The sequence below is a fragment of the Tauraco erythrolophus genome, chromosome 6, assembly GCF_009769465.1.
Source record: "Tauraco erythrolophus isolate bTauEry1 chromosome 6, bTauEry1.pri, whole genome shotgun sequence".
Lineage (NCBI taxonomy): Eukaryota > Metazoa > Chordata > Aves > Musophagiformes > Musophagidae > Tauraco > Tauraco erythrolophus.
Window position 1 is genome coordinate 28,849,481 of NC_141470.1, and position 20,516 is coordinate 28,869,996.

Below are 20,516 nucleotides of genomic sequence, written 5' to 3' on the forward strand. Positions count from 1 at the left end.
CACAGGGGGCACAGGGAGGCTGTGCACAACAGGGAGCAGAGGCAGGGGATGCTGGGGCAATGGGGTTGCTTGCTCCAGGAGCTCGTCCCACAGCTCGAGTTGCCACTGTCACATGGGCATGTGTAAATATCAAGTTCTCCTGCTGCCTTTGCCGCGCTGGTGGGGAGGGTTGCCAGCTGATGGGGAGGGTGGCCAGCTGATGGGGAGGGTGGTTGACTCCTGCCACACGGGGAGCAACGGGGTGGGCAGGAGGGAGCGAGACCCTCCATCCCACATGGATTGAGTGCTCAGCAGGTGCTCGGTCACTAACTGCACCCGATGGAGCACCTGCCTCTAGCCAGTGCAGACTTTTTAGGTGCCGGATGACCGTCAGCAGCCCATGATAGGGCTTTCTCCTTCCTACTTAGTGACGTGCTGCAAGGCACTTTGCAGGGGCTGGTGGGCTGGGAAGCCTTGCCAGGGTGGCACACGAGGTGTGTGGCATGGAAATAGCAGGAGCTTTCTGCTGTGCCCTCAAATGTCACTCTGTTGTGGAGGAGGAGTGGGCAGGACTGGCTTTGCTCGTGTGCTCTGGAGCTGTCTCCTCACCTGACAGTGGTGGCACCCATGATCTCAGGCAGCAATGGGGACCCTGTCCACCAAAATAGGTAGACCCTACCCAAATTACAATTACTTCTCTGCTTGGACCTGCAGCTGCCTGTGCCTTGTGTCTTCATCCATAACATGCAAGATGTTAGATGGGAAGAGAAAGGTGTTTCCCTGCTTTGAGGACACACTTGCTGAGTGCTGCAGTGGCCACATAAACCCTTAGACCAAAAGATGCTATTGGTGAAGAGCTGCAGGCTCCTAATGGCTTCAATGGAGAGGAGAAAATGAGCCAATAAATCACCGCTGGGAGGGAGGAAGCCAGTGATGGAGTTTGCTGTAGCTGGCTGGTGAGAGCAGGTCTGGGAGAGCCCCCACTGGGTGCCACAGACAAGGGATGGTGTGTGCAGGGAGAAAAGCCAACTAGTGTCGCAGGTAGGGGCCTCAGCCCCCTGAGCCCTTCTGAAGTGGCCTCTGGACTTTGCCAAGGCCTCCCTGGCTGCAGTGTTGGCATGGAGGTGGAGGGCAGAGGGAGATGGAGACAGGGAGGGCAATGTGGGATGGGAGATGTGAGGGAAGGGAGAGGAGAAATGTGCTCTTGGAGGTGCAGGAGGAGAGGTGGGCACCAGGGGGCATGAGGGAGGCATTTGGTGGGGCATGGAGAGGTCCCTTGGTGTCTGGGGGCTTCACAGCATCGGGGCAGTGATGCAATTGGCATGAGAGTGGAGACAGAGTCATACTGGTGAGTCGCACTGCAGCACTCCTGCCTGCTCTCCCATCCTTGGGCACATCCCAGGGGTGCAGGCAGAGCCGGGGCTGCCCGAGGGCTGTGCCCTCACCTGAGCCCTCCCCGAACAGCCCAGGTGCCCTCCATCCCCATGGGCAGTGGGGAAACCAGCCCCAACAGGCTGGAGCTAGTGCTGTAAAGGGACTCCTCCCAGGACAAAGCAAGGCAAGTCTATCCCGAGAGGTCTGGCAAAGCAGCCCAAAGGCAAATGGCAGGTTCTATCCCCAGTGCCTGTGCCAGCACGGCACGTGGCTTGGTCAGCCACTCTGAGACCTGGCGAATTCATAGCATCCTTGGCCTGCTCCCAGCTCCGAACTGAGCTGCCTGACCTGCTCAGGAGCTGTCTCAGCGAGCTCATAGAGGGTGTCCGGGGAAGAAGAGAGACAGTGAGAAGGAGAGAGCAGAAGATGGGGAAAGAAAAGATGCATGGCAGGCTGGGGCACAGCAGAAAATAGGGTGTTTGAGGCAAGGATGGTGGTGTATGTATCTTCTGGCTTGTACACGTTGTTGTACGTCTGTGTTGTACATCTTCACACCCTCAGCCATTTTCAGGCTCCCTCCTACCCTCAAATGGGAGATTGCTCTATTTTTTGCCCTTCAGTGAAGGCTTGTTTTCAAAACACTCGTTTAAGTCCTCCACGGCTGCAGTTGCCCGTCTGAGCACACCAGTTTCCAGGGTCACCTCTGGGTGGCATCCAAAGGGATGTGAGTGGGGCTGCGCCGGTCTTCTTCATTTCCTGTGGCCCATACAAAGGGAGTGGGACGGAGCTGGACTTTTCTCACTTCAGGCAACTGAGAACACAAGCTGCTGTCAAGGCTGATAATTAATTAAATGCAGGAGGATGCTGGTTCACAAACTAAAGTGAAAAACTGAAACCCTCATTTAGCGGAGAGGAAGGAAAGGTTTCTTTTCAAGATTCTCAACTTCTTCCTGGAAGAGCTGGGGTAGATGTCTGCTTGATTGCTAGCTTGTCTGATCGGTTTGATTAGCTGTTACAAGAATGACAGCTAAATCTCCCCATCTCGTCAAAGTGAAGAATTTAAAACTCGTTTCAATTGTATCGAAACCAACCCCCAAACTGCCATGATTATATATCTCTAAGTCATTTTATACACTTATCACCTCTTCTCACCTCCCTGGCTGGGTGCCCAGGAAGGATGGCAGCAGAAACTGCTTTTCATAGAATCATAGAATAGAATCATAGAATGGTTAAGGTTGGAAGGGACCTCAAAGATCATCTCGTTCCAACCCCCTCTGCCATGGGCAGGGAAACCCTCTGCTACACCAGGTGGCCCAAAGCCTCATCCAGCCTGGCCTTGAACATTTCCAGGGATGTGGCATCTACAACTTCTCTGGGCAACCTGTTGCAGTGCCTTTTCTTCTCCCTTGACGCATCCCTTGCACTTAGAGCTCTGTGCAGGGCAGTGCCTTCCTCGCCCCATAGGTATTTAGCATTTAGTATCCACTGAAGGGCGTTACTTTCTTTTCAGAGCACTTTGTCTTCATGGGCCACATGTAACAGGCTCAGAGGACAATAGTCCAGGGGTATTTATCTGGCCCTCACCCACTTCTCTCCCCTGCATGCGTAAGACCACCTCAGCCGCTATTGCGATTGTAGCCTTGCTAACGCAGAATCTGTCTTAATGCCTCGTTGGTACCTTTGCTTTAGAGTGCCAGCAGCCAAGCTTCCGTTCTCTCAACCTGCATCTCTTTAAAAAGTGGTTGTATTAAAACCTTGGCTGTTTGCTGACGGTAGAAACCTCCCACCCTCACCACAAACAAAAGGCAAGGGCATTTCTTTTGAAAGACTTTAAAAATACGAACCACTAGCCAAGTCTGCCAAACTTTGTTTTGGAGAGGAGCGCGTTAATGGCGTGTTTATACATTTAGCAACATCAGCTTCAGGAGTCCCAGGCATTTGGAGCCAGCACTCTTATCCAAGGCAGCTTGTGGAGACAATGCTGTGCTGAGCGCTCCTGCACGGATGCCCACCCGCTGTGCCGGACTGCTGGGGCTACCGGCAGCAGTGCCCATGGGTCTGGTGGGCAGCCCGTCAGGACCTCTGCCCCAGGTGGAGCTGTTGGAGGGACTGCCCTTGCTGGGCTGGTGGGGTGGGGATGCACCTGGCACCCAGGGTGATGGCCCTGCAGGTTTTGGAAGCCTGGGTGGTGTAGGAGAGACAGGTTGGATGGAAGGCTCCTCTGTCCAGCCCATCTTCCCCAGCGCCTTTGCTTCTCCTTCCCCTTCCAGGAAACTCCCTTCATAGAATCATAGAATAGTTAGGGTTGGAAGGGACCTCAAAGATCATCTAGTTCCAACCCCCCTGTCATGGGCAGGGACACCCTCCACTACACCAGGTTGCCCAAAGCCTCATCCAGCCTGGCCTTGAACACTTCCAGGGATGGGGCATCTGCAACTTCTCTGGGCAACCTGGTCCAGTGCCTCACCACCCTCGGAGTGAAAAATTTCTTCCTTATATCTAATCTAAATCTGCCCTCTTTCAGTTTAAAGCCATTGCCCCTTGTCTTATCACTATATGCCCTTGTAAAAAGTCCCTCTCCAGCTTTCCTGTAGGCCCCCTTTAAGTACTGGAAGGCTGCAATAAGATCACCCTGGAGCCTTCTCTTCTCCAGGCTGAACAGCCCCAACTCTCTCAGCCTGTCTTCATAGCAGAGATGCTCCAGCCCTCAGATCATCTTCGTGGCCCTCCTCTAGACCCGCTCCAGCAGCTCCATGTCCTTCTTGTGCTGGGGACTCCAGAGCTGAATGCAGTATTCCAGGTGGGGTCTCACAAGAGCAGAGCAGAGGGGCAGAATCACCTCCCTCGACCTGCTGGCCGTGCTTCTTTGGATGCAGCCCAGGATATGGTTGGCTTTCTGGGCTGACAGTGCACATTGTTGGCTCATGTTGAGCTTCTCATCCACCAGCACTCCCAAGTCCTTTTCCTCAGGGCTACTCTCAACCCATTCTCTGCCCAGCCTGTACTTGTGCTTGGGATTGCCCCGACCCACGTGCAGGACCTTGCACTTGGTCTTGTTGGACTTCATGAGGTTCTCACAGGACCACCTCTCAAGCCTGTCAAGGTTCCTCTGGATGGCATCCCTTCCCTCCAGCGTGTCCACAACACCACACAATTTGGTGTCATCTGCAAACTTGCTGAGGGTGCACTCAATCCCACTGTCCATGTCACCAACAAAGATGTTAAATAGCACTGGCCCCAATACTGACCCCTGAGGAACACCACTCGTCACTGGCCTCCACTTGGACATGGAACTGTTGACCACAACTCTTTGAGTGCGACCATCCAGCCAATTCCTTATCCACCGAGTGGTCCATCCATCAAAACCATGTCTTTCCAGTTTAGAGACAAGGATGTCCTGTGGGACAATATCAAATGCTTTGGATAAGTCCGGGTAGACGATGTCAGTTGCTCTTCCTCTATCCATCAATGCTGTAACCTCATCATAGAAAGCCACCAGATTAGTCAGGCAGGATTTGCCCTTAGTGAAGCCATGTTGGCTGTCACCAATCACCTCCTTATTTTCTATGTGCCTTAGCATAGTTGCCAGGAGGATCTGCTCCATGATTTTGCCAGGCACAGAGGTGAGACTGATTGGCCTGTAGTTCCCTGGGTCTTCTTTTTTCCCCTTTTTAAAGATGGGGGCTATGTTTCCTCCTTTCCACTCACTGGGAACTTCACCAGATTGCCACGACTTCTCAAATATGATGGATAGTGGCTTAGCAACTTCATCTGCCAGTTCCCTCAAGACCCACGGATGCATCTCATCAGGTCCCATGGACTTGTCCACCTTCAGATTCTTTAGATGGTCTTGAACCTGATCTTCTCCTACAGTGGGCGGTTCTTCATTCTCCCAGCCCCTGCCTTTGCCTTCTGTGACTTGGGCTGTGCAGCTGGAGCTCTTGCCAGTGAAGACTGAGGGAAAGAAGTCATTGAGAACCTCAGCCTTCTCCATATCCTGGGTAGCCAGGTCCCCTGTTTCCTTCTGGAGAGGGCCTACATTTTCCCTAGATCTCTTTTTATCACTGACATATCTATAGAAGCTTTTCTTGTTGCCCTTGATGTCCCTGGCCAGATTTAACTCTATCAAGGCTTGAGCTTTCCTAACCTGATCTCTGGTTGCTCGGACAATTTCTCTGTATTCTTCCCAGGCTACCTGTCCTTTTTTCCACTCTCTGTAGGCCTTCTTTTTGTGCCTGAGTTGGTCCAGGAGCTCCTTGTTCATCCATGCAGGCTTCCTGGTGTTCCTACTTGACTTTCTCTTTGTTGGGATGCACCGCTCCTGATCTTGGAGGAGGTGATCTTTGAATATTAACCAGCTTTCTTGGGCTCCTCTTCCCTCCAGGGCTTCATCCTATTGTACTCTACCGAGGAGATCCCTGAAGAGGCCAAAGTCTGCTCTCCTGAAATCCAGGGTAGTGAGCTTGTTGTGCACCCTCCTTGCTTCCCTAAGAATCTTGAATTCCACCATTTCATGATCACTGCAGCCAAGGCTGTCCTTGAGCGTCACGTTCCCCACCAGCCCTTCTTTGTTGGTGAGAACAAGGTCCAGCAAAGCACCTCTCCTCATTGGTTCCTCTACCACTTGGAGAAGGAAGTTATCATCCATGCATTCCAGGAACCTCCTGGATTGCCTATGCCCTGCTGTGTTGTCCTTCCAACAGATATCGGGGTGGTTGAAGTCCCCCATGAGGACCAGGGCTCGTGAACGTGAGGCAGCTCCTATCTGTCTGTAGAGGGCCTCATCCACCCAGTCCTCCTGGTCAGGTGGTCTGTAGCAGACTCCTACTACTACGTCCCCTGTCCCTGCTCTCCCTTTAATCCTAACCCATAAGGTCTCAGTTGGGACCTCATCCGTCCCCAGGTGCAGCAACTTGCGCTCCAGCTGGTCTTTGACATAGAGGGCAAACCCTCCTCCTCTCCTCCTCTGCCTATCCTTCCTAAAGAGCCTGTACCCTTCTATTCATCCCAACACATCCATTTTGGATCCTTGATTTTTTTTAAGGTCCATTGTCCTCTTACCTTGGGGGCTTAACCACAGCCGTCTTGATTTGGATGAAGGCAGTCATCTGTCCGTAATTCTTGCTGCCTTTCGTAACTAATTCCACATAACAGGTTGAGATGGCTGGAGCCACCCCATATATCTCCACAGCTGGTGTGGCTGCAGCTGCAGTGTGAGGTGGGACTGGGGGAAGGGACCTGCATTTCCTGACGTGTCTGACTGATGACACTCATGCGGCCCTTTCCCTCTCCCGTGGCTGTCGGGGCTGGGCTGTGAACCAGGCCAAGCCAAATTACCTGGCTTCAGCCTCGTCTGGGTTTTCAGCATCTGCCTCTGAGCAGTGTCACCCCTTTGTCAAGGTCACCTCTGATGGAAAGGTTGATGTCCCCCAGTAAGATGTTGTGGGACTCGCAGAATCTTGGTGGGGCTGAAGCTATAGCATAACTTGCTGTTTTCCTCATCTTCCAGAAGGAGCCATTTGCTGCCAGAGACACAGATGAGCTGAGGAGACCATGACATGGGCTTTGTGGGGTAGCCCCCTCTTAGGGAGGTGCTTTGAGGAGGCCAGCGTGTCGTGCCTGATGCATACCATAAACCTGCTCTCATTCCTGGGGCAGGGCACCAGCTCTGTGCCGTGCTCTCCTTGCAACAAGTGCTGTGTATCACCACTTGGCTCCCTGGCCCCCTTCCTCCTGCAGCCTCTCGGCCTCTCTGCATGCCACCACGGGGCACGGCGGGGCTGTGCTCTGGCTGGCTGGTGGGTACTGGCCCTGCAGAGAAGGGACTATCGCACCCTGGCCAAAGGGCTGTCCCCAGCCCTGTCCCTGCTCCTCTCTGTGCAGCCCTGTGTGTCTCCTCCATTGCTAAATGGGACACAAAAAGGGCCTTCAAAGAGCTCCCCCGGGGGAAGGCTGCAGGGGCAGAGAGAAACCCGGTAACACCAAGAGATTTTTGAGCACAAGCCAAGAGCAGTGCTGGCCTGGGAAACTGAGGAGGCGGCAAACGCTGCCAGCACGGTCTGGCAGGTATGATATTGTCCCTTTCTGTCCCCGCTCCCCTTGCAGACCCCATGCACAACTTATCTGCTCAGCCCTGGCAGGCGAAGATGGCCAATCTGACCTATGACAACTTCACCCTGGGCAACCACTCCGAGGTGGCCATCCAGCCTCCCACCAACTACAAGACAGTGGAGCTGGTTTTCATCGCCACAGTCACCGGCTCGCTCAGCCTTGTCACCGTGGTGGGGAACGTCCTGGTGATGCTGTCCATCAAAGTGAACCGCCAGCTCCAGACTGTCAACAACTACTTCCTCTTCAGCCTGGCCTGCGCGGACCTCATCATCGGCGTCTTCTCCATGAACCTTTACACGGTTTACATCATCAAAGGCTACTGGCCGCTGGGGGCCGTGGTGTGCGACCTGTGGCTGGCCCTAGACTATGTGGTGAGTAATGCCTCCGTCATGAACTTACTCATCATCAGCTTTGATCGGTACTTCTGTGTCACCAAGCCCCTGACATACCCAGCCAGGAGGACCACCAAGATGGCAGGGCTAATGATTGCGGCTGCGTGGATATTGTCCTTCATTCTCTGGGCCCCTGCCATCTTGTTCTGGCAGTTCATTGTAGGCAAGAGGACAGTCCCTGAGAGGGAATGCTACATCCAGTTCCTCTCCAACCCAGCGGTGACCTTCGGCACGGCCATCGCTGCTTTCTACCTGCCCGTGGTCATCATGACGGTGCTGTACATCCACATCTCCCTGGCCAGCAGGAGCAGAGTGAGGAGGCACAAGCCTGAAAGCAGGAAAGAGAGGAAAGGCAAGTCCCTCAGCTTCTTCAAGGGCCCCCCGACCAAACAGAACAACAACAACTCTCCCAAGAGGGCCGTGGAGGTGAAGGAGGAGGTGAGGAATGGGAAAGTGGATGACCAGCCCTCAGCACAGACAGAGGCCACTGGCCATCAGGAGGAGAAGGAAACTTCCAATGAGTCCAGCACAGTCAGCATGACTCAGACCACAAAAGACAAGCCCACAGCAGAAATCTTGCTGGCGGGGCAAGGACAGAGCCCGTCCCACCCCCGGGTGAACCCGTCTTCCAAGTGGTCCAAGATTAAAATTGTCACCAAGCAGACTGGGACTGAATGTGTCACCGCCATCGAGATCGTCCCAGCTAAGGCAGGAGCTTCTGACCACAACTCCCTGGCCAACAGCCGTCCAGCCAACGTTGCCAGGAAGTTTGCCAGCATTGCCAGGAGCCAAGTACGGAAGAAGCGCCAGATGGCAGCCCGGGAGAAGAAAGTCACCCGGACCATATTTGCTATCCTGCTAGCCTTCATACTCACATGGACTCCCTACAACGTGATGGTCCTCATTAACACCTTCTGTGAGACCTGCGTACCCGAAACGGTGTGGTCCATTGGCTACTGGCTCTGCTATGTCAACAGCACCATCAACCCAGCCTGCTATGCCCTCTGCAATGCCACTTTCAAGAAAACCTTCAAGCACCTTCTCATGTGCCAGTACAGGAACATTGGCACGGCCAGATAAACTGGCACTCAGGGACCATTTCAGCAATGTTACCGAAGCCCTTCCCTTTGCCTCCTTTGCTGGGAGGGTGGTCCTCTGCTCCCCACTCAAAACAGTGCAGACTGTGCGGTGATTGCAGATGATGCTCTTCATCCAACACTGACAAAGGTCTAAGGCACCTCTGAGATGTGGCTCCTTCCAGTCACCCTGGGCCTGGAGACTAGCTTGGGGAGCCAGCAGGAAAGCTGGAGCCGAGAGGAGGAGACATGGTCACCAGGAGCCCTCCCCAGCTCCTTCCTCTTGAGAGGTTGGCCAAATGGCATCAGTGTTTGTCCTAAGACTGTATGCCTCTTCTTCCCCTGGCTGACCATCTCCAGGGCACCAGAGCTTGCCGGCATGCAGACAGTTCTGGATGCTTTCAATGTGGTTCCAACTGTTTATTACCCAAGAAATGAAAAGAAACCAGGGCCAAACGTTTGCCAGCCATTTTGGACCAGGCTGGCTCGGGCGTGCCCACAGGACGTTCTGCAGGCCCAGCCGGGCCCCCTCCCAAGGCAGTCTCCAGATTGTGCCATGGCAGATGAGGCAAGCTCCTTTCTTTCCCTCGAGAGACACCTTTGTACATCCGCACCCGGGGACCTGGGGGGGAATTTCTCCCTGGGCTTCAACTCCACTCTCCCCTTTGTGCTCTTTCCACCCTCAGCCAGCAATTGGCTGGACAGACAGACAGACAAACCAAGCATCTCGCTGCTACAACAGTGGAAACTAAAACTGCTAAGAACAGCAGTGGTGCGGTGCAGGACTTCTCCCCGCGGCCCCGGGGGATGTGGGACCTGAGAAGTGGGCAGCAGCAATAGTGAAAATAACTGTCCTTGGGGGGACACGGGGGGCAGCTGGGGGTCTCAGAGTGGGTCGGGAAGAGGGTCTGCAACATGGCTAAGGTGCCTGTGTCTCATCTGGGACATGAGCAGGTCCCTGCTGTCCCCAAGGTGGATGTGGGAGGCTTGATGCATGGCTCTGGGGGTGGGAGAGGATGGCGGTGCCCTCCCTGCCCCGGAGAGGCCGAAAGAGCCGGCTGCTGAGCTTTGTAAATGGACATAACCCTGTTGTCGGTGTTGTGGCGGAGCCCTCAGCATGCAGGCTTCAGTCAGCGTCTCCAGCCCCCTCCCAGCCCACCTCACTCCGGGGCCGCTCAGCTTCTCCCAAAGTCCAGCCCCTACAAGCCTTGGCTGGCATGGCCACGTGCAGCCGAGAGACGGGACAGGGCCACAGTGGCACTGGCAAACTCCACGTCCATACGTCCTTCCCATCCCCACGCCAGGGCGATGCTGTGCAACCTGGAGAAAGGCTGCCCTGGCCCAGGTGGAGACACCCCCCCACCGCTGCCTTTAGGATAATTCAAATTATCCAGCCCAAAACACCTGGTGGGCTTTTGGTTTGTGTTTTTTTGTTTGTTTTGTTTTTTTTTTTTTAAAGTGTTACAACCACAGCCCACCCCACCCCGAGACAAATAAAGCCCTCGGAGCAGAAACCAACAGCCATGCCCTGAGGAGTGAATGAGTTGTCACCCAGTTGCTCCTCTCCACCTTCCCAGTCACCCACCAGTGACATTTCCTGCAGTGTGCGGGTGGCACGAGGTCTCACCCACACACCTTCTCCGGGACCACGTGCAGTGGCAGCTGGGCTGTCGCTGCCAGCCGCACGGCAAGTTGGCTGCGGGTCCCGGCGGGGTCGGCAAAGGTGGGGTTTGCTGGGATTTCCGGTGGAGCAGCACCTCAAGGGGACAGCAGGTGGGTTCTGATATTTGGGTTTTTTTTTAAAAAGACTTTTATTGGAAAAGAAAACAAACCCCATTTTCCAAAAGAAGTGAGAGCTCCCACCCAGCACTGGTGTCGGTGTGCCGAAGGCAGAGGGGCTGCGGCCCCAGCACGGGCACACATGGTGAGAAGTGACGGAGGAGAGGGGATGTGGTGGTTCCTGGGGGCGGTGGCTTTGTTTTCTCCAGCTGCTGCAGGGAAGTTGTGCCCCGGCCAAAAAGCTGCTGGAAGAAGCCCCTCAAGCTGCGAGCAGTCCTCACGTGAGTACGGGGCATGGCTGATGGGGTTACTCGGGCATCAACACCTGGCCCTTCCCTCCAGCTCCAGTACCTGGCAGAGGAACGAGGATGCTCCTGGGCTTGCCAAAGGATGCGCTAAAGGCAACTCATTTGTGCCGGAGGGTGCGAAAATGTGTGTTCCTATCCCAGCTCTCCAGGCACATCCCAGTGAGCCACGCCACCAGCCGAGAGGGGAGTGGGATGCCCCAGCAGCGGTGGTGAGGAGGGGGGCAGCCTCTCCTGCAGGGCAGGTGGGTTTGCTCTCTACAAACACTAGCGATTAAAACAAGGCATCTCAGTGAAAGAGGAGGTCATGGAAAGGAGGAAGGAGAGGAGGAGGAAGACTGGATCGTGGGCTGTCTGCAGCTGGGCGTCCAGCCCCATGGGCACCGTGTCGAGGGGCTGACGAGGATGTTGGCTTCTCGCTTTAGTCCTTCCCCTTGCCCTTCTTTGCTGCATCCGAGAAGCACAGGAGACAAGAGTTAGAGTGTCTGCTGGCAGCTGACCAATCCCCAAGCGCTGCTGTGGCAGAAATGTGGCCAGCGCGGCCGACTCGGCACGGCGCAGGGGCCGCATCCCTGCAGGCAGCCTCCCCCCATCATGCAAAGCCAGGTTTTGCATCAGCCCCACTGAGGAGAGGGAGAAATCCCCATCCCACCGAAGCTGACTGACTTGCTGGGGAATTCAGGGTTCTTCCTAGCAGCACCTGCATCCCACTCAGCCAGCGGCTGGACTCTGGGGCTGTCAGATGTGATGATGCAGAGGGAAGAGCATTCTATGTGATCCCCCACACCACCAGCAAAGCCCAACCCCAACAGGCCAAGCTACCCCTGGTAACCCCCTGCCCGGGTTCTCAGCAGGACCATTCTGGGGACAGGAGTGGTGGGGACTGACCTTTGGACTTTGACTTGATCTTGGAAGAGCAGGGCTTGGTCACATAGACGATCTCCTCGCACTGGGCATTGTACAGGGCTTTCTTCAGGATGCCAGAGCGAGTCTTCACACCCGTCTGAGCGCTACACCCCCCCCAGCTCTCAAATTTGTACTTGCAGTCGGCTGGAAGAGAGGGGAGAAGCATCAGAGCCGGCCAGGACCTGGTGTGGGCACCAGCCCTGGCCACCCAGCCCAGGGTGGTCCTCAGACACCACCTGCTATGCACTTGCACCTACCTCCAAACTTCTTCTTCCAGTTGCAGGGGATCTTGCACTTGAGCTTCTTAGTCTCATCTTTGCAAGTCCCCTCGCGGTAGCCCAGGCCGCAGTCCTTGCTGTTGGGGACGCAGGGTCCCCAGCGCCAGTCCTCGCATTCAGAACCGTCCTTCTTTGCCTTCTCTGCAAGGAAAGGGGGAGTGGGTGCTCACTGCAGGGATGCGGGAGCACACCCAGGGCTGCCTCCCACCCCACCGGGCCCCCGCCCTGGGCTGACCCTCACCTTTCTTGTTCTTGCCAGCCTCAGTGGTGGCAGCCACCAGGATCAGCACCAGGAGGAGGAGGAGGCCCCGGACCTGCATCCTGCCTGGGGAGGAGGGAGAAGGTGAGGTGGGTGAGGGGTTGGGGTGTGATGCGGCAATGAGATGGGGACATGACAGGCTGTGGGGAGTGAAACGGCAGCTGCCTCCATTGCACACGTGCACCTGCATGTGTGTACACCCCCATGCCCTGCTCATTGCCACTTGTTAGACCATGTGTATTAATTGCAACAGGAAGATAACTGTGCTTCTCAGCAGCTGCCTCTGGCCAGGAAGCTGTTGGGCTGGGAGCTTGTTCCCACCTCATCAGCCCCCCATTGCCCTGTGTTTGGCTGAAATGCTCTCCGCAGGGACCCTCGCATCCACACAGCACCTGGGGAAGGCCCTTTGGCTTCCCAAAAAATCCACTAGGCTGTTCCTGCCCCCAGAAAGCAAAGTCTGTATGCTGGCAGTGGGAGTCCTGCTTGCTGGTGCTAGTCCCCAGACCCTATCCCCCGGAATTTCTCCACAGCTCCTTTACCCAGCACCCAGCAGGCTGCCACCTGACACTGAAGAGCCCCGGGGCCGGGGGAGCACAGCTGCCATGGTACCTTTATCCAGCTCCAGAGAAGTCCAGGGGGAGAAGGAAAAAAGCCCAGCAAAAACAAACTCGCTGCCGTGAGGAGTCTGATAGTTAAACCATTGGATTAAACACACACACACACAAAAAAGTCCCCACAGCATGGGAGCTCCTTGGAGCTGGAGTGGGAGAGCTGCGCCCACTGCTGGCACCTCGGCCACCAGCACAGCACCCCCGTACACGGCGGAGGGGTGTGCACCGGTGTGCACCCCCCTGGGAGCAGGCTGGGGAGGAGGGTGCATGCACACAAGGGTGCAGATCCTGGGTCCCTGCTCCTCCACATCGCCTTGGGCAGGTGACAGCTCCCCTTCAACTGACACCATGAGCCTCCATGGGACACCACTGCCAAAACTGCGGTCCCAGCTCCCACTCCCAGCAGGAGCGCAGAGTCTGGTTGCTCCTTCCCTGCTCCCCCAAAACCTTTTAGGATGACACCCGTAACTGCGTGGCAGCAGCCTGCCAGCAAATACATCACACCTGCCCTAGTTCCAAGACGGTCTTGGCGGGACTGGGCTGTGGAGGTCAGGACAGGGCACACCGCATGCCCTGGGGGACATCAGTGCAGGACAGAGCCCAGGGTCAGCATTTGGTTCCTACCCCCAGGCTCCCCAGACAGCGTGCCAGAGAGAGCAGCTCCCCACATTACTCAGGCTCCAGCGCACTCACCTTTCACGCGTCCGCGGCTGTGAAGCTGCCGGCTTCGTTCTGCATTGAACTGTCACAGGGAATTACACGGCCTGGCTGGCTGAAGGCGCAGCCGAGAGGGGTGAGAGCTGCCTTCCCCTCTCGCCCAGCCCAGCTGGGAGCCATCCTGCCAAGCATGGCACGTCTCAGCCCTGTTCCCACCAAGCTGCCTTCAAAGGGGGCAAGAGCTCAGCTCAGACAGGCAGGTTACAGACAGTACAACTGCGGCTGAGCTGAGTTACGGGCACTCCTGTCCCGCTTTCTGCAGCAGCTCGGATGGGTCAGCACCTCTGACAGTCGCACTATTCACAGCATCCCCATGATTTCAGGTGTGCTGTAAACTTCTTCCATCCTTTGCTGCTGAGTGTTTCCCAGTGCTCCCGCACCCACCTCCCAGCCCAGCACCTTCCAGCTCAGGTCTGTAGACACAGCCTCGGAGCACGCAGGGCAGACAGCCCCAGCTGCCATGCTCATCCCTTCCTCTCCTCCAGGCATAGACACCCTCTGCTCCCCACACCATGGGTACTGTGGGGCCCTGCCCATGTGTACATGTGGGAGGCTCCAAGGGGCAGTCCAGCTACAGCCCCAGGGACTCCTGGATCTGCTCCCAGGCTCTGCCTGGCACATCACATCCCCCAGGGAAAGGTCTGCAGGGACCCTCAGCCATGGCTCATCCTATAGCATTCATAAGTGAAAGGGAGTGCAGTTTTCCAACTGGTTTTCCCAACAGCCTGATCTCTGCTGGTCAAACAAGAGGTGTTCCTGGTCGGGCTGCCAGTGCCCTCAGGCATGTTCGCACAGTCCAGCTCCTCCCGCATCCCTGCAAGGCCCTGGCTCCTCTCCTGCTCGGATCCCGGCTGGTTCTCACACTGCTTTGGTCTCTCCCAGGAATGGGCTGCAGGAGATGAGCAGCCTGGAGCCTGGCCACACCATGGCAGCCCCTGTTACCCTTCCCCCCGCTCCTCTAGCTGCCTTGGATTTTAATAATCTAGGGTCAGCTCTTAAAGAAAAATAATCGCCTGGTGATGCTAGAGCAGAGCCCAAATACTCACTGCTGCAATGGGAGAGCCTGGACCCCTCTCCGGACACCACTCAGGGCCAGGCAGTGCCACGGGCCAGTGTTTCTTCTAGCACTGGCCACACCACCCTCCCCAGCTCCTCTCCCCTCGCTGCCACATCGATGCTCCCCTGGGAGCAGAGTGGCTGCTGGGCTGTCAGCCGCCTCGCAGCCCCTCTTCCAGCAGCGGGACCTCTCGGCTCGGCTCAAATTGCGGCTGACTCTGGCAGAGGTGGGTGCAGGACCGTGGCCCTCCCTCCGCGGGCTGAGCTGCTCCCCAGTTGCCGGGCAGGGAGCCCAGTGCTGGGGGAGCCCAGTGTTCAGGAAGCCCATGGCTTGGGGTACCCAGCACCCCACCAGCAGGAATTTCCGTGCTTCCAGGAGAGGGGAGGCTGAGCTTTTCCCCGTCAGCCCAGGCGTTGGCATGACCAGAAGGCTCTGCCAGAGGTACCGGAGGGGAGCAGAGTCGCGGGCTGTGGGGCTTTCTAGCAGACGGCCTCCCCTTCCCCTCGCAGCCAGGAGAAGGTGCTACAGGGGGAAAGGGTTTGCTCAGCGTCCAGCCCGTGCACTGCGGGGCAGATGCTGTGCCGTGACCTCAAACAGCCCCTTCCCCTCCGGCCGGTCTCCCCTCCTCGCCCCTCGGTGAGGCTGGCGGTGGCCGAGCCCCGCTCCGGGGCAGCCCCCCGGGCTCCGGCCGGAGCATCTCCCACCACCTGAGCCCTCCCCGAACCGGTGTGGGGTGTTCCCCCAAGGCGGGGGCTAAGATCCCGGGCCACTGCCTCAATCCTTGCTTGCTCTGCAGGAGTCCTGCCTCCCTCCCTCTCTCCAAAACTCTTTCCTCCTGCACCTCCAGGCACTTCCCTGGTTTCTCACAGGCGAGGCCGCCCCTCCCGGGACCCCTGCCCCAGTCGCCCTCCCTGCAGCTCCTCTGCAGCCAGGGCCGTGTCCCCCACCCCAGCAAAGCCCCTTCCCCCACCGGGGAGCCCTCGGCCTCAATTACTGCCGCCTCCCCGGGGAGGCGAAGGAGACGTCGCCGCTCGCCTCGTCGGAGGCGTCCATCCCCGTGGCGTCGGGCGAGCAGTGCCGCCGTCCGCGGGGGCTTGGGGTGAGGATGTGACCCCGAGTAACCGGGGGGGAACACACTCACCTGCGGAGCGGTGCGCGGTGCGGAGCTGCTGCCTTTGTGTGGCGGCCGCGTGCGGAGCCCCGGCGCAGCGCACAGCGGCCCCTGACGTCGGCCTCGGCTGGCAGCAAAAAGGTGTTTTTTTTAACCCAAAACTTTTCGCAAGCTCCTCCTCTGCTTCCCCCCGCCCCGGGCTAGGCACAAAGGCAGGCCGGCCGGTCGGCGGAGAGGCGGCCCCGGGGGACAGGTTGCCTCCCCCTCCCCATCCCATCCCCGGCCGGCGGGGCGAGGAGGGGGGAGGGCCGGGCCGGCAGCGGGCCGTGCTCAGCCGGTGGGAGCATTGGGCTCCCCGGCACGGGGAGGGGGGTCTGAGGGATCAGGCCCCAGCGGGGCACGGCCCCGTGTTCCCCCAGCACTGAGCGGGGTGTCTCACCTTCCTCCGGGCTCTGCCGTGCGGTACCGACGAAGCCGCGGGGGTTCAGCTGACTGCGCACCCCAACAGCGCCGAGTGGCTGAAGGGGTGCGAGCTGAACAGCCGGGCACGGGCAGGGCTCCCCTGGGGCCCGCCGCTCTGTGAGACCCACTGCAAGATGGCCTCTGGGGCACCCCTGGGTCTAGATGGAGTGAGGGGAAACCACCCTGAGTGGATGCCTGCTTTCCCATCAAAGCCCTGATAGACCAACCTTTCATGGTCTCTGACCTTTTCACCCTTCTCCACTTGCTCTGCCTCTCCTGAGAGGGTACGAGGGAGGGGGTACCTGCTCAGCACCTGAAGCAGCACGTCCCTTTCATGCTGGCCCAGGTATCTCCCCTGTTGCCAGCTCAGCCATGCTGCAGCCCATCTCCTTGCACCAAGCAGCGACACAGAGATCAGACTGCTGGTTGGGGATGAAAGGACATTGCAGTTGTGACTGCTCCCCTCCCCCCCATCCACCCCCTTTTCTTAGGAGGTGAGGAGAGGCAGGGGCCAAGCCAACTCTCTTCTGGAGTTACCAGCCAGAAAGGCGAGTGTCATGCCAAAAGAATGGGGCTGTGGTGGGGAACGGAGCTGTTTTTCCATCCCTTACCCTGGAAGAAGGCTGCTGAGAGCAGGGCCACCACAGGTGGGGTGGCGGGGGAGTGGGGTGGAGGGGAGAGCTGTTTTTTATGAGCTGCTTCACAACCAGGAATTGCTTTCCATGAGATTCCCGCATTTAACTCGCACCCTGCTGGCAGTTTCCTGAACATCTGCAGAGGTTTAGAGGAGGGCTGGCAACCCTGGGAGCACGTCAGCTCCCCTGCCCGCTGCTCACACAGCAACGGGTGCTGCTCTGGGTGGTGGCAGGGCTGGACATGCTGGGCTGTACCTTTGAGCACAGGGTGCAGAAGTGGGTCCTGATAGCTGGACAGGGAGCAAGGCCAACAGTCCCCCCAGCCCCCCATCACTGGGCCTTTAAACCAAAGCTGAAGAAAGCTGCGGAGACACACTTTAGGGTCAAAAAGAAGGGGAACAGCATAGGTGTGCTGCTTTTGGCTGGGGTTCAGTGGCAGCAGGTTTGCAAGTCTGAGTTACGGGACTGTGAAGGCCAAACCAGGGCCTGGTGGAGCTGTGAAAGAGTTGGGTGTGAGGCAAGCGCTGCTGCTCTTCTTCACCCACCGCTGGCCAGGAGCCAGAGACTCCACTGGGGTCACCGGGGCAGAGCAACCCAAGGCACAGTGAAGCCCTGTGCAAATTTTCACTTCTTCTTCCATTTCCAGCCATTCCATTCCCCTCCTCTTGCTGCCTTAGACTGGGGACCGGGAGACAGGTGCTGCCCATGTGGGAGAGCAGAGGTGGGTTGGTGCACATCGCTCTCAGCAGTGGCTGCGCTTGGTCCCTTCAGGCCCTTTCTGAGGGATGAGGGGGGAACAGCTCCTTCCTCAAACAAGCAGCAGAAGGCTGTGTTTGCAGAAAGCAGCCTCAGACTGAGGGAAGGAGGGAAGACAAGGAGCATGACCAACCCAGGTGCGTTTCCCTGCAATTGCTTAACTTGAGCTTTTCACCTCTAAAAACATCACAAGATAATTCATAGCATGTCGGCTCTGCATTTTACATCTCCAGTCGAAGCCTGATCCTTGGGGCACTGTTACTGCCCGGTGTGGTGGTTCCAGCACGGGGACACAGCTGGGCACGAAGGCAGTTCTCCCTGTTCAGACTCGTGGAGGTGGGCGTGTAGCAGGTAATCATTAACATGGCCAACTGCTGTCACCCCAGTTCTGTTTAGCTGGGGCTGGGCTGGCTCGGCCTTACCCAGCCTGCACGTCTGCCCCCTTGTCGTGGTTTAACCCCAGCCAGCAACTAAGCACCACCTAGCCACTCGCTTGCTCCCTCTAAGTGGAATGGGGGAGAAGAGAATTGGAAAAGTAAAAGTGAGAAAACTTGTGGGCTGGGATAAAGACACTGAAATAGGTAAAGCAAAAGCCGCACACGCAAGCAAAGCAAAACAAGGAATTTGTTCATTACTTCCCATGGGCAGGCAGGTGTTCAGCAGTCTCCAGGAAAGCAGAGCTCCATCATGTGTAACAGTGACTTGGGAAGAAAAACACCATCACTCTGACTGTCCCCCTCTTCCTTCTTCTCCCAGCTCTACATACTGAGCATGATGTCATATGGTATGGGATATCCCTTTGGTCAGTCGGGGTCAGCTGTCCCAGCTGTGTCCCCTCCCAACTTCTTGTGCATCCCCAGCCTACTCACTCGTGGGGTGGTGTGAGAAGCAGAAGAGGCCTTGGTTCTGTGTAAGCACTGCCCAGTGGTAACAAAAACATCCCTGTGTTATCAACACTGTTTCCAGCACAAATCCAAAACATCGCCCCATACTAGCTACTATGAGGAAAATTAACTCTATCCCAGCTAAAACCAGCTCATTCTCCACCCCTTATTCCATACCATTTATGTCATGCTCAGGTCCCACTATCCAAAACAACCTCATTAACCATCTGTTAATCATTAACCACACCTCCCTTCCCATCCGTTTGTATAATACAGATATCATTCCCCTAGCCTATGGTCCACCCCTATAAAATGTCTTTACAATGTTCACAAATGTCCAAAAAATGTCTGTTGAGTTCATTTAGTCCATGACTTTGGGCTCTATCTGTTATGGTGGTCACTCAGGACAGGAGAGGTGGTGTGTTGGCATGGAGTTACGGGGTGCCAAAGCCAGCTCAGGTCACTGCTGCACTTGTGCTGCTTCTTGTAAGGCTTGTCCTCCATTGGTTCAGGTGGTTCCTGCTACAGTTAATTCCTCTACATGCAACTCAAATCATGGGTTACAACAATTCAAAGGTATTTCCATTACAATCTCCACCCCTGGTCCCTTTGGACCAGATCATAGTTTTTAACGTTGCAACTAAGTCCTTCCCTTGCCCATGCTTCGGCTTAGATTTATCCACAGACTGCAGTCCCTTAGGAGTGTACCTGCTCCAAGTAGAGCCTTATCTATGCACCACAGTCTCTCCAAGGGTATACCTGTTGCGGCATAGACTTATCCACAGTCATGGTCACTTTGAGGTGCACCTGTTCCAGCCTGGCCTTATCCATGGCCACAATGCCTTCAGATACACTTACTGCAGTGTGGCCTTATTCACAGCCAGAGTCCTTTTAGAAGTAAACCTGCTCCAACATGGCCTTACCCATGGCTGCAGTACCTCCACAGGTGCCCCTGCTCTGTTGTGGGCTTATCTATGGCCACATGCTTTGAGGTGCTCCAGCATGACCTCATGCACAGCTACTGATGTTTCAAGGTGTATGGGCTGCAGCATGAACTTACCTACAGCCGCAAATGCTTCGAGGTGTACCTTCTCCAGTGTGGACGTATCCTTGGGCCACAATACCTTTAGAGGTGAAACTGCTGCAGCACAGACATAACGACCGCCACAGAGACACTTCGTAATGTATCTGCTCAGGTGTGGACTTACCCATAGCCACAGATGCTTTGGAGTGTCCTGCTCCTGCGTGGGCTCATCCACAGGTCACAGTCCCTTCGACTCAAGTTTACACTGGAGTTCCAGCCTTTCCAGTACAGCAGCCCAGGCGCATCAGCACTGCTGTTATGAAAATGTTCCCAGGCACAGCAGAGTAAGATGGTGAGCAGTGCAGCAAGTAGTGAAAGCAAAAAGCAGCCACTAACGAGCACTAGGCTCTAATATGCAGTAAGGCAAGCAAGCCCCACGGCAAGGGCAGGAGCCTGCCCATTAATAGCTTATCAGCAATAACAGCTATAAATTCGACCTAGCACATTCCAGTCAAACGTTGTTATCTCGAACCCTTTGGGCCCCATGTTGGCCAAAAGAACTGTCGTGGTTTAACCCCAGTCAGCAACTAAGCACCACCCAGTTGCTCGCTCAACCCCGTGGGATCGGATGGAAGAGAATCAGAAAAGTGAGAAAACTCGTGGGCTGAGATAAAGACACTGAAATAGATATAGTAAGAGCTGCATACTCAAGCAAAGCAAAACAAGGAATTCGTTCATTACTTCCCATGGGTGGGCAGATGTTCAGCCATTTCCAAGAAAGCAGGGCTTCATCATGTGTA

At 56.3% G+C, this 20,516-nt stretch overlaps 2 protein-coding genes across 4 annotated transcripts; one reads left to right on the top strand and one right to left on the bottom strand.

The window, feature by feature from the left end:
- The first annotated feature begins 6,859 nt into the window (after positions 1-6,859).
- Positions 6,860-8,936, top strand: CHRM4 (cholinergic receptor muscarinic 4). Of its 2 annotated transcripts, none has more exons than XM_009992931.2 (2): positions 6,860-6,893; positions 7,462-8,936. In XM_009992931.2, the coding sequence occupies exon 2, from the start codon at positions 7,464-7,466 to the stop codon at positions 8,934-8,936; it is 1,473 nt and encodes a 490-aa protein (XP_009991233.1). In that variant the 5' UTR covers positions 6,860-6,893; positions 7,462-7,463. The 2 variants fall into 2 exon arrangements, with proteins under 2 accessions (XP_009991233.1, XP_086469623.1); XM_086613497.1 differs by having other exon boundaries at positions 6,860-6,885; positions 7,454-8,936.
- Positions 8,937-10,769: 1,833 nt separating this feature from the next.
- MDK (midkine) lies at positions 10,770-20,162 on the bottom strand. 2 transcript variants are annotated; one of them, XM_086613460.1, is made up of 5 exons: positions 19,901-20,162; positions 12,442-12,525; positions 12,180-12,341; positions 11,905-12,066; positions 10,770-11,463 (listed from the first exon to the last, which is right to left on the bottom strand). In XM_086613460.1, exons 1-5 carry the CDS (start codon positions 19,902-19,904, stop codon positions 11,438-11,440), a joined length of 438 nt encoding a protein of 145 aa, XP_086469586.1. In that variant the 5' UTR covers positions 19,905-20,162; the 3' UTR covers positions 10,770-11,437. The 2 variants fall into 2 exon arrangements, with proteins under 2 accessions (XP_086469586.1, XP_086469587.1); XM_086613461.1 differs by lacking the exon at positions 19,901-20,162 and adding an exon at positions 15,986-16,018.
- Positions 20,163-20,516: the final 354 nt, after the last annotated feature.

Excerpts from the sequence above, each read along its gene's own strand:
- MDK (XM_086613460.1), bottom strand. Across the intron at positions 12,342-12,441 it reads GGCTGGCAAGAACAAGAAAG|AGAAGGCAAAGAAGGACGGT; the intron begins GTGAGGGTCAGC and ends CTTTCCTTGCAG. Across the intron at positions 12,067-12,179 it reads CTGGAAGAAGAAGTTTGGAG|CCGACTGCAAGTACAAATTT; the intron begins GTAGGTGCAAGT and ends CCTCTCTTCCAG.
- CHRM4 (XM_009992931.2), top strand. The coding sequence starts at position 7,464 with ATGCACAACTTATCTGCTCAGCCCTGGCAGGCGAAGATGGCCAATCTG.